Source organism: Gopherus flavomarginatus, chromosome 2 (assembly GCF_025201925.1).
Source record: "Gopherus flavomarginatus isolate rGopFla2 chromosome 2, rGopFla2.mat.asm, whole genome shotgun sequence".
Taxonomy (NCBI): domain Eukaryota; kingdom Metazoa; phylum Chordata; order Testudines; family Testudinidae; genus Gopherus; species Gopherus flavomarginatus.
In genome coordinates, this window is record NC_066618.1 from 44,499,645 (window position 1) to 44,512,233 (window position 12,589).

A 12,589-nucleotide genomic window follows, 5' to 3' on the forward strand; every position below is an offset into this window, starting at 1 on the left:
TCCCTTCTAACTCTATGGTTCTATGATTCTAATTGAAAATTTGCCAGAAGGATACGCTTTGTAAAATGAAGCAACAACAAGCCAGATATTAGTAGGCCTTCAATCTCTCTAATCATATATTAGGGTTTTTTTCCTGTGACAGCCATCATCATAGTATCTGAGCACTACCTCAGATTCATGGTACAGTACATTTCTAAGTGTCTATACAATGGCATCAAAGTCCCTGTGTCAGCTGAAAAAACATGAAGGAGAAGAATGTCAAAAGGGACTAGTGATTTTTGGTGCTCAAACTCCAGGGGACTGCTTTCCAAAAAGTCACTTGTCCCTTTTGAAATTCATAGTATGATCCTATAGAAAACAAAAGGGGATTTCCTTGTCACATCCCAAAAGCTACTAACATACTCTTGTTTTATTTTTTAACTTCAGTTAATTTAGTGTTGGTGAAACAGCTGTTATAAATGTACTTTTGAAGGGTAGACTCTGAGAGCATTTAATTTCACACTGTAAGTATGAACAGCAATTTTGGCTTATGGCTCTGCATCACTATCACCCAAGTGATTGCCAGCTCACAAAGATGAATAATCATGCTTTCCATCTCAGTAAATACACTTAAATATTTGCTCGCCTGGTGGGGCAGGTTGTTCTTAGTTGTGGGGAGAGGGCATGTTTGCCACAAGAAATTAGGATGAGCTCTAGTGTTATTGCATTTAAGGCCCCTCTCTTTAAGTTAACCGTCGACCAACAACAAAACAGCATAATGACCTGAGTGAGTTTCTCCTAGGAATCAGCAATTAAATTTGAGTCTAATGGGAATAATGATGGAAGATGTAGAAGACTTTTTCAGGCAGAAATGAGGTTATTCATATTTTGTATATAGTGCCTATATTGTACAGTGATGGGTTCATTGGAGATACATATGGCTAGACAGACATAAGATCCAATCCTGAAGACCTGACTAAGGCAAAACTTTCCCTGACTTCAGTGGCAGTTTTGTTAAGTAAAAGACTGCAGGATTTGGCAGGTGTGGTATATGCACTACTTACAGGAAAGAAAAGACCAGTGTTAATTTTCATTGCACTCTTTTATCATTTGATTAGACACCATGTTTCCTTTAAATTCAGAGCACTTGGGACACTTATGACTAATTCTCTTTGACCTATTTGATAAGAATGTCCTCTGTGGTTTTCTCTGTACACTGAATGACTCTGAATTGTGGGCACCATGCCGGTAGGCATGGCAACATAGTCATGGCACAAGCCATGTTTGACAGGACATGTGTATGATATTGTGCGACATGATGGATTCACCGTTTCTATTTTCAATTGCAGGGAGGAGAGCATTGCTATTACCAGGGCCAAATCCGAGGAAACTCAGAATCATTTGTTGCCTTGTCAACATGCCATGGACTTCAGTAAGTTTTCCCAGGTTATTTTGTTAATGGGTTGTATGTAATTTCTTAAAACAAGTACAAATTTTATAGTAAAAGAATTACTAATTGCAGCAAAATGTTAAACATCTTACTCTCCCTCACAAATTATTGAATCTATAAAGAAATCTTGGATTTTTACAAGTAGTTTACAGAGTGCCTGAGTTGGTTTTTATTAAGCACATAAACACACTGGTATTGTGTAACAGACCCATTTTTTCAAGTTAAAACTAACTTACAAATAAATAAGCAAGGGTGAGAGCAACCCAAAATATTCCTTTCCTAGAGGGAAAAAAACCCCTTTCTAAATGTTACTCTTTAACTGTTTCAAAATATGCTTTGCTCTTTCCTGATTACAACAATGAGTAGATCGCATATTTCTCATCTGTTCTGACCCCATTTACGAAACAAAACTGAGACAGAGAAGTGGGGGATTTTTAGTCATTTTTCTTTTCTTTCACAGAGACACTGATCTTAGATATTTACCTAATGATCTGTACTTTACATATATGGCAATATATTTGTAAATCTGAAGGAAAAGAGTGGCCCTTACATGGCAAATTGAAAACTTTGCATTATTTTAACAATATGTTGTACTTAATAGCACCGTCCATTTGAGGATCTCAAACACCTATACAAAAATCATACATAGCCCCTCTTTGTATCATAGTTTTGGACCAGTTCAAAAAGATTCCTGGCCTGATTTTCAGAGGTACTAAGGAACTGCAGCTTCAGGTGACTTCATTGGGAATTACAAGATCTCCCTGATATTGAGGTCAGACATTGCTTGAAGGGTCATGTGATGAATGGTCTATAAATAGGAACACTCAACAATTACCGTATACTTCTCTCTTCCCTCCTGCTTCACTGAAAGGCAGGCACATATTGATGAGGATTTTCATTGATTCGATCCTTTTCCTTCTCCAATAGTTCTATAAATTCCGTATCAGACTTCTATATTTTCCATTAGTTTCTTTTAGATAAATTTGTTGGGTTTTGTTCTTATTTAGCATCATTGCAGTTTTCTGTCTGATAGTTTGTACCATAATGCTTTTATCTCTTTTGTAATCAAGATTTAGGAGTAAGGATTAACCCAAGAAATCTGACTTCAGGTTCTGTGCTGAAGGTGAATCTAAAAATAGTAGCGTTTTAGTGCAGTCTGCAGAGATTTAACTGCATGACTTCCATTAGTTGTGATCCATTAGGTCTTGGATTGCAGTCCACGACCCCTGTTAACTCTCAGGGGCTAAGGGAGAAAGGGAAAAAGAGACTGCAAAAATTCCTTTCTGGCCTTTATTTGGTGCGTTGTTCTTCAGGATGAAACCCTCTCACTGCTCTGTATTCTCTCAGTGCTTAATTATCAGTGTTGGTACCTTCTAATGCAGCTACATGACTAGGATGATGAAGAGTTGTTACCTTTTCCTTTTTTGTTCAGATCTCTTAGGTACATCTCTTTTTTTCCTTTTAGGGAGGAATCTTCAAGAAACTGTATACATATATCAGCAACTGTCAAGGGTTTATTCCCCCACTTTGAACTTTAGAGTTCAAGAAGTGGGGACTTGCATGATTACTTTTAAGCTTAATTACTAGCTTAAATTTGGTACGCTGCCACCAGCCAGAAGTTAGCGTCTGGCACACTTTCTGTTCCCCCCAAACCTTCCCTGGGGAACCGAAGACCCAACCCCCTTGGGTCTTAAAACAAGGAGAAATTAACCATCCCCCTCCTTTTCCCCCCAGACTCTCCCCTCCCTGGGTTGCCTTGAGAGGCTTACACAGATCCAAACTCCTTGGATCTTAAAACAAAGAGGAATTAACCATCCCCCCTCCATTCCCCCAACCAATCCCTGGTGAGTGCAGACTCAATCCCTTGGATTTTAAAACAAGGAAAAATCGATCAGGTTCTTAAAAAGAAAGCTTTTAATTAAAGAAATAAAAGATAAAAATTATCTCTGTAAGATCAGGATGGAAAATGCTTTACAGGGTACTCAGATTCATATAGACTAGAGGGACCGCCCCCGCCCCAGCCTGAGATTCAAAGTTACAGCAAACAGAGGTAAAAATCCTTCCAGCAAAAATACCATTTACAAGTTGAGGAAACAAACATAAGACTAATCCGCCTTGCCTGGCTATACTTACTATTTTGAAACATGAAAGACTGATTCAAAAAGATTGGGAAAGCCTGAGTGTACGTCTGGTCCCTCTTAGACCCAAGAGCGAACAACGAACAAAACAAAAAGCACAAACAAAGACTTCCCTCCACCAAGATTTGAAAGTATCTTGTCCCCCCTATTGGTCCTCTGGTCAGGTGTCAGCCAGGTTCACTGAGCTTCTTAACCCTTTACAGGTAAAAGAGACATTAACCCTTATCTGTTTATGACAGCAACAAAGATCAACAGATTCCTATTTCACAATAGGCAGGGACAGTTTGAAACAATATAATAGGTTGGAGTGTTCCAGGCCCAATATATGAGAATGCAGTGTTTCTCTAATAAATCATGTTAAGATCACGTGCTGCAACACTGCATCATCGTCATAATCTGTATCATCTTTTCTATAGTGCTTTTCATGAGTAGATCTCAAATACTGAAGAAGTACTGCTGATTCACGCTGGCGTTTAATTTCATTAGCTCCAACCAAGATCTGGAGTATTTCTCTGGAGCAGAGGAAACTGGGGGCTATTACCATTTAATAAGGTCTGTAGGGCTGGTTCTTTGGTGAACTTTATGAGTTGTAACAGCTGGAGAAGATGCCTCTAAAGGAGCAATAAGCTCCATGTTCTCCATGTCCAGGCAAGTATTAATTCAAGCCTTTTCCTCTGTTTAATACATCCTCCAGGTCCTAGCCTATAACAGCTATATTATCGGTGGGTGGGTGTAGATCAGGTGCCAAGGTTAATGCCAGAATTGTTGATTTAACTTTATCTTGTGATTTCTTTATCTATTAATGCCTGCGTTCTTTTTAGGGATGTCTATCTCTCATTTGGTAAATTAATACGGTAGTGGGTTCAATGGTGGAATCCTCATATTTCTGAATTTCCTTTCTTTTTGGTAGTTGCATTGAAGAAGCAATATACTTCTCTGGCCTTAACTCCTAATTAGCCAAGTTTTTATTTGGGATTTCCAGTAGGCTACAGTGGGTTAATGCAGAGATTCAAACAAAAATATAACATTTTGAAAAAACCACACTCATTATTAGGATTTCTAGTGTCCACATTTCTTCTTAAATTTAGCTCTTGGGTTCATGTTTCTTACAGAAGAATATAGAAATAAATGCAAATAGCTTCCCATTTTCATTTTGTTTTCTTCATTGCAGTCAAGTGATGTAAACATATCTATTACCTGTTGGGTATGTTGGAGTGTAGGAATACAATATTGAATCTCTTTCAAAGATTGTGCTTAATAATATATTCTTATTAATCTGTATTTTAATGCATTTTTATTACTATACAGGCTCCTTGAAAGAGAACCATATATTCTTTTACGTACTGTAAAGCATAAAGCACACTGATTCTTAATAATGGATGATCGATTATTGAGTAATGATCTCTTCTAATGTAATAACATTTTAAACATTCAGATATGTTCTTAGGTCATGATCCTGCAAGCTCTTTTACATAGGCAGACTCCTTCGTCACCCCAATTGAAATTAGTATGTGGGTACAGGGTCCATCATACATAGCAGCTTATAGGACTGTGGTGTCAGTTTGAGAACTATAGAAATATTTTTGGGAAATGAAGGGCCTTATCAGAATAGCTATAGACAAGCTGTAGTAAGTCTTAATTTAAAATAAGTGTTTGAAGACCTGTAATGTAGATATAGATAAGTTTTCTTGTTGGGCCATGAATTTGCTGCCCACTGGTGGTGAAATTAAAAATCTTGCTTTTTTAAGATCAAATTGATTTACAAGATGTTTGTTATTACAATGTGTTTGTGTATTGTTTTGACATAGTAAAGATTCAGATTTCAAAAGTGGTCTGTATTTTACTACTACTTTGAATCTAACTTTTTTATTAGTGTATGATTCAAATACATAGACTGCTTCAGCTGAAGACTATTGCAAAACATCCATTGACTTAAGTTGGATAAGGTTTGTAGTTTGACATGTAAATATGTTATTACCATGTACCATTATTAAAGAGTGGTTTGATCAAATACTGACTTGATCCAAGGTCCATGCTGCTGGGTGAAATAATCAAACAGGAAGCCCTTTATTCCAAGAATGTGAATTAAGTCCTCTAATTCTGACACACTAATCAATCCTGCAGACCTTACTCATGTAAAATTTGCCATTGATTGCAAAGCAAGTTTTGCATACTTAAAATCTGCAGGATGAGTCCCAAATCTCATTTTATTCTTAGAATGAAGGCTTTCATCAGCCTCTAGGATTTTTATTTTAAATGTCATAGAACAAGTTAATTTCTACAAAATATTTACAGGTTATTTGCAAAGGGATGAATACGTTTGAATTAAATATGTATGTATAACCACTGCTAATATGAGTTATATTATATTATATTATATTATATTATATATATCCAGAATTACTTCGGTGGAGCCATTTGGCTTATCCTGTAAATGCACAACATTTAGGCAAATATTAGATATGTTTATGTAAAGCTGTAATGGTTTAAAAGTTTAATATGTAGTTAAGGTCTCAAAAAACCCCAACAGAGTAAAATGATATAATTTTACTCAACAGAGCTGCTCCCTGGGTATAGTTAAGGTCATATCTGATGTTACTGACAAAAATGCAAAAATTAATTATAAAAATGTTTTAAAAATCAATTTCATTTTTGACTTGCATAAGCCAAAAGCAAGTATACATTTCTGTCACCTAAAGAATGAAATGTGGTGTTTTTTTTGTTTTTTTCCCTCAAACTTGGCAAAAAAAAAAATCTTGCTCCCTTGTTCAGGTTGTATAGTATATGTCAAATCTCAGCCTACAGCTCATATTTATAGCTAGTCTTAAAAAACCTTGAAAGAAGCACATTAGAAAGGAAATGCTGACACAACTTAATCTCAACAACACACATGCTGCTGTAATAAAGAAAAAAATGCAAGAAAAGGCTGACTTAGATAAAGATGAAAAGGGAGGTGTGGGTAGGAAATGTACCTTTTTAGTATACTGTCAATTAATATTTTCGTATCAGATCATTTTATTTTAGGGTGAAATTCATCTTTGTGCAGAAATCTGGTGCAAGACTTAATATTAAACCCTATTTAAACTCAAAATAGGATTTAAACTGAATTTTAAGTGATGTATAGGTCTTATGTGAGATCTCTGCACAGTGGTGAATTTCACCACTGCTATGTATTTACTTGTAAACAGTAATGCACAACCATGTGATTTATTTACCATAAGCTGTCTACATTCACTTAGAATCCCTTAAAGTTTGAACCTATCCTGTGGTTAGAACTGAACCATGTGCCACCTTTGCTGGCTTGGGAAATTGGTGATTGTTCACATGTGAGCAATTACAGCAATAGATTTTCCAGCATATACAACAAACATGCATATAGTTGGCACCCTTAAAATTCCTCTACCATTTGGAAGATTTTACTTGTGTGAGAGCTGTTCCCTGTAAGTATAATGAGGAATACCACAACAACTAGTGAAAGCTTTCCATATGCTAGAATACGTACTATATGAAAGGGCAACATAGCATGGGACACTGGCTCTGGCAGTTCATGGAATATTTCTGTTGATGTTGTTTTATATAAAACCTATTTGTGTCCTTTCCAAAAAAATTAAATAAAGAACTTAAATTGATGTGTGGGGGAAAAAATGATTATTCTTGATTTTTTTTTCAGTTTCTTAATCTTGTTTTGTTTACCTCAAAAGTATTCCCATTATGCTGAGTCTTGTAAGAGCACGCAGACAGACAGCCGTATGACACCAAACAGCTTAAAATCTAAGAGTCTAATACTCCAAAATACTCTAAAATACAGTTTCATACTTTATTTTGGCATGACAAGCTATACATGTGTTCCCAGAGTGTGTAAAGAGACCTCTTAAATATCTGTCAGAAGTAGGAACAATCTGGTCCAGGGAGCGGGGTTCACACTGAACTAGGTCAGTCAGTCAGTTTCTGCTGCGCTCTGTGTCTAACTCTTTATCACTACAACAAGGAAGAGGAAAAACATTTTAAAAAAGGAAAAGTTAGTTGTAAAATCACAAAAATTGGCACGAGGACTTAGAAACTGGGATAATACCTGAAATTGCTTTTAATTTATTTTTTTTAATGGTTATATTTCAAGTTCATAGCCTCCCCTTCATGGGTTACCTGTTTAAACTGTTTTAATCTTTTTATAAATGTTTGGTAAATCTTTACTCAACGTTACCACTTTTCCTGCCTTTAACAGTGGGATGTTCTGTGATGGGAATCATACTTATCTTATTGAGCCAGAAGAAAACTACACTTCACATGTAAGTAGAACTTCAGTCAACCCAGTATTCAGATACACAAGAGATACAGAAAACAAAAAAGCCTCATCCTCAGCCTTGCACCTCTAGCTTTGGGGCTGGAGTCCTTGTCCTCCCACTTTCAGCAGCTAGTTGATCTGTTGCTCTCAGGGCTGGCTCCAGGGTTTTTGCCGCCTCTAGCGGCAAAAAAAAAAGCCGCAATCGTGATCGGCGGCAGCTCCACTGCATCACTTTCTTCTTCAGTGGCAATTCAGTGGCAGATCCTTCCCTCTGAGAGGGACCAAGGGACCAGCTGCCGAATTGCTGCTGAAGGGCCCGACTTGCCACCCCTTCCCCTTGGCTGCCCCAAGTACCTGCTTGCTGAGCAGGTGCCTGGAGCCGGCCCTGGTTGCTCTAAAGGTGCAAACCAAAGGCAGTATATTGCATCTCGTATTTGAGTTCCCAGTAGTTAAACAGAGTATCAGGAAAACAGGAGGAGTTTTCCTCCAATAATAATAATATAATAAAATAAAATAATGGTTTTCCTCCAATAACACATGTCTTAGCTACCCCTTGGTAGCTTCTTTAAAATGACCTCTTGGTCATTTGTCGGTGCTGAAAATCAGTTAAAACCGTATATATACATATCCATTTGCATTTCATATTATTTAACTTTAGGAAATTTAGACCCCAATCCAGCAAAACATTTAAGCACGTGCTTAACTTTAAGCATGTGATTAGACCCGTTGACTTTAAAGGACCTACTTGTATGTTAAAAGTAAAATACATGCTTAAGTGCTTTGCTGAATCAGAGCCTTAATGATCACATCATAATTGGGAGAGGAGGAGAAGAATCCTTGAGGTTTGATAACCTCCAGTGTTCCATTATTTCTCCAACATATTGGTTTGGTACCTAATGCAAAAGGGTTTCTATCTCCCTAATATTCATGAGATGGTTCATTTTATTGTGGCTTAATGCATTCTACTGTTTACTATTTCAGGAGGATTTCCATTTCCACTCTGTTTACAAATCCAGGTTATTTGAATTTCCTTTGGACGACCTGCCATCTGGTATGATTGTTTGTAATGCTCTCTTCTTTTAACTTGTGTCTTATTTTGCCACATTTGTTTATCATATTTGGTTGCTAATCTTCTTTGAGGCCTTTCTCTGTTGTTTACTGGAGTCTTTCTTTTTCTGCTTAAGTAAAAAACATATGGGGCTGGGAGGGAGAAACCTAACTATTAACTCAAACCTCACCTCAATCTTCATATTGTTCATATTTTTTAAATAAACTGTGAAGAACTGAATGCTTTATCTGCCATTACACATACAATATGTACTTTACATAAAAAGTCATGGCAACCTAAAGGTTAATGAAAATAATCCCATAGTTACCGAGGACTGATGAATATCAGTGGCCTCCCCCACTATGAGATAAAGGAATGTCTACTAGTCTGAGTGTAGGACTAGAAAACTGGATTTTCCGAGTTTTATCCTAGTTCTGACTCTTAACATTTCTGCTTCAGTCTTTCCATCTTAAATGACATTAGGGTGTCATAAAGTTTACTTACTTAATTGTAAAGTACTCTGAAGATGGAAAAGAAGTGCACAGTATTACTGATGCATCTCAAAAAACACTTTATATTATGTATGGAATTAGACAAGGTTTAAAAAATGAACGTTGATTGTGAGAAGACAGCTTGGTATCCATAGGGTGACCAGACAGCAAGTGTGAAAAATCAGGACAGCTGGTGGGGGGTAATAGGAGCCTATATAAGAGAGAGACCCAAAAATCGGACCTGTCCCTATAAAATTGGGACATCTGGTCACCCTAGGTAGCCAAAGCTGAAAATTCAAACTTTTCTAAGGCATATCCCCATTCTGTCAAGGGTTTATCAGTTTGGAAATGTAATTTCCTACGTATATGGCTTATCCCGGAGGAATGAGACCAGCAGTACTAAACTGCTGATTTCTTCAAGACAATTGCAGATGCCTAGTTTATAGTATGGTAGCGCTCAGGACTGGGGCTATGTTGCATTGAATATGGAATATGAGACCTAATAATGAAGTGCACGTTGTGTGGGAAGCACTCTGGAGGATGGCTTCTGAAAGAGACAGAGGTAGCGTGACTACTGAGTTGGCAGCTCTGTGTTTCAAAATGTATGAGTAAAGGATGAGAACTTTTGGAACTAGAATTGTGTGTCTTGTAGGAAAAGGACTTTATCAATGGTGAAATGTTATGTTTTCACAGACTTTGGGAGAAAAAAATAAATGTAATTTTGAATTTTTTATGACTATGAAAAGCATTTTTTCTGCAATCAGAAATCTATCATTTAACCTTCCCCAAAGCCCTTTGACCTTCAAAGTGTGTCAAACTTTTGTTGCAAATATTGAGACTTTCCATTTGGGGCAGTTTCAGAAATATCCAGTTTTGCTGGTTTTGCCACCACAACTCTGTGTTGGTTGAGATGGGGAAATGTTGCCATTTGATCAAATTGTGGAATACTAATGAAAATAACTTAAGTATATGACTACTAACGAAGTGGAGAAACTGCATATGGCACTAATCTTGTGCAACTGCGTGGTAGAATCCCATACCTGAATAGGTTAATTATAATTAGCAAGTTTCATAACAACATGTTATAAACTTTGTCTATCCCATTGGCTGCTCTCTCTATGTTCACTTACATTGTTATAAACCTGTCCTCAGTTTCAGGTTTGCAATGAAAGTTTTAGCATCTGCAGCAGATTCTATACTAATGAAAAACTATTTTTTCATTATTTCCATTATATATTTATTTAGCTTTCCTTTGCCTTTATTGTAAATGTATGTGTAGCTCCCATTGTGTGATATACATATGCTGACTGGAGATATAAACCACTTAACATGAAATCCTGTTCCCACTGAAGTCAATGGCAAAACTTCCATTGACTTGGATGGAGCCAGGATTTCACTCTGGATCTTCACTGATTTTTATATATTATCATAACTGGAAGTAGTGGCTTTACAGCGCTTAAACTTTTCTGTCTGTTTCCTTAGCAGATATGATATATTTGAAATTACTAACTTGTAGTATTTTTATTTTTTACTTTTTAATTTACTGCAGCAGGACTATTTCACTAATCCTGTCCTTTAAGACTGTTGTTATAACAAAAAGTGCTTTGCCCTGTACTTTATATTGCCAATATTTCTCTTCTTTTCTATTCCCCCACCTTTACTGTGGATTTACATGCCCTAAGAAACTTCTAATTTGATTCCAGAATTATTTGTTCTTATCCAGGGGTGAAAATAACTCCAGACACTTACTGGTGCAGGGCCAGGGCCAGCTCTAGAAAGGGTGGGGCCTTGGGCAGAAGGGGCGGGGCCAGCATCCCCAGACCAACACTTCCAGGCTGCCTGGCCCGCACCGCCCGGGGCTCCAGTGGCGATTTGAATTTTAAATTGCTGGCCCCAGGGCCGCTGCTCCCTTTGCCTCCCCCTCTCATCGGTGGTCGAGGGGGGGGTGAAGGGGCAGGAATGTTAAAAGCAGTGCAGAGTCCTTTGCTGTGGCAGTTTTTTAATGTTCCTCCCCCCCCATCCCCGTCAGTGGCCCTGCTGGTAGGGCCATTGATTGGCGGGGGGGAGCGCAGCAACATTAAAGCACTGCCGTGGCAAAGGACCATCCTTAAGGAGTTACCGCAGCAGCACTTTAACATCCCTGCCCCTTTTGCCTCCCCTGTTGGTGGCCCTGCTTGTACCTGCAGGGCTGCCAATGGGGGAGGCAAAAGGGGCAGGGACATTAAAGCGCTGCTGTGGCAGCGCTGCGTACGGGCCAGTGTGGGTTCTTACCAGTATGCCATACCACCTCACTTTCACTGCTGTTCTTATCCCTAGTAGGCTCTATGCATAACTTACGATTTCCAGTCAGTGCTGCATTATGAACGTACTTTGATGTACCACAAGCCTTTTACACTGATAGTGGAAAGGCAAAAATTAACAGAATGGGGTGATTTCATATCAGTAATAACCAAAGCAAATGATATGATATCTCATCAGTAGCAACATACGTATTTATATTCTTCTGTTCCATGGGAATTAAAAAATATTATTAGAGAATAAATTATACTCCTCTGCGTGATGGCCAGTAGGTATAACATCTTATGTTATGCACCTGTCAAATGTCACTGACTGTGAAGGATTAAGACTTTGAAGAGAGAAAATCCAGGGTTCTCCAAGAGGCTGGTGATTCAGTAGGTGGTACTTTTTCCTCAGAGTCCATACTAAATCAGTCAGTGCTCTGGAATGCTGATAAGAGACACTATGCCATCGGAGGTGCTGTTTTTCAGATGAGACAAAGTAGATGTTGTGATCTTCAGTGGTCATAAAAGTTCTCACAGGACTTTTTCAAAATAGTGATCAGATTCCAAACTTGGTTTGTTACATCCCTATTTCTATTTTAATTTCTTTTGTGATTTCAATTGATCATGGTACTCTTCCTGAGATACTTTTGGATGGGAAAGTGCTATGCTTGTTCTTGTCATTACCATTCACTTGTAAAATGTTGTGAAGTATTACTGTGTGTTGTTACATAGCTGCTACATTCCACTCCAAATATGGCTTCATTTTTATGGAAGGTGAAATGATCCTTAAATAGTTTGTAAATTATTAAAGTAGGCTGAGATGCTATATAAATGTAAGATATTATTATTTCACCAATAAAAAGTTGTAATTTTACCATTTGTCTTCTGGTGGCCCTACAAATCTTTCAATCAAAAGTTA

General features: G+C 37.6%; 1 protein-coding gene across 12 annotated transcripts in view; it reads left to right on the forward strand.

The window, feature by feature from the left end:
* ADAM22 (ADAM metallopeptidase domain 22) overlaps positions 1–12,589 on the forward strand; it is a 211,400-nt gene that overhangs the window by 118,766 nt on the left and 80,045 nt on the right. For all 12 annotated transcript variants that reach the window (XM_050939515.1, XM_050939517.1, XM_050939518.1 and 9 more), the window contains 3 exons: positions 1,329–1,411; positions 7,790–7,853; positions 8,831–8,900. In XM_050939515.1, the coding sequence (XP_050795472.1) occupies positions 1,329–1,411; positions 7,790–7,853; positions 8,831–8,900 (217 nt within the window). The remainder of the gene's footprint in view (positions 1–1,328; positions 1,412–7,789; positions 7,854–8,830; positions 8,901–12,589) is intronic.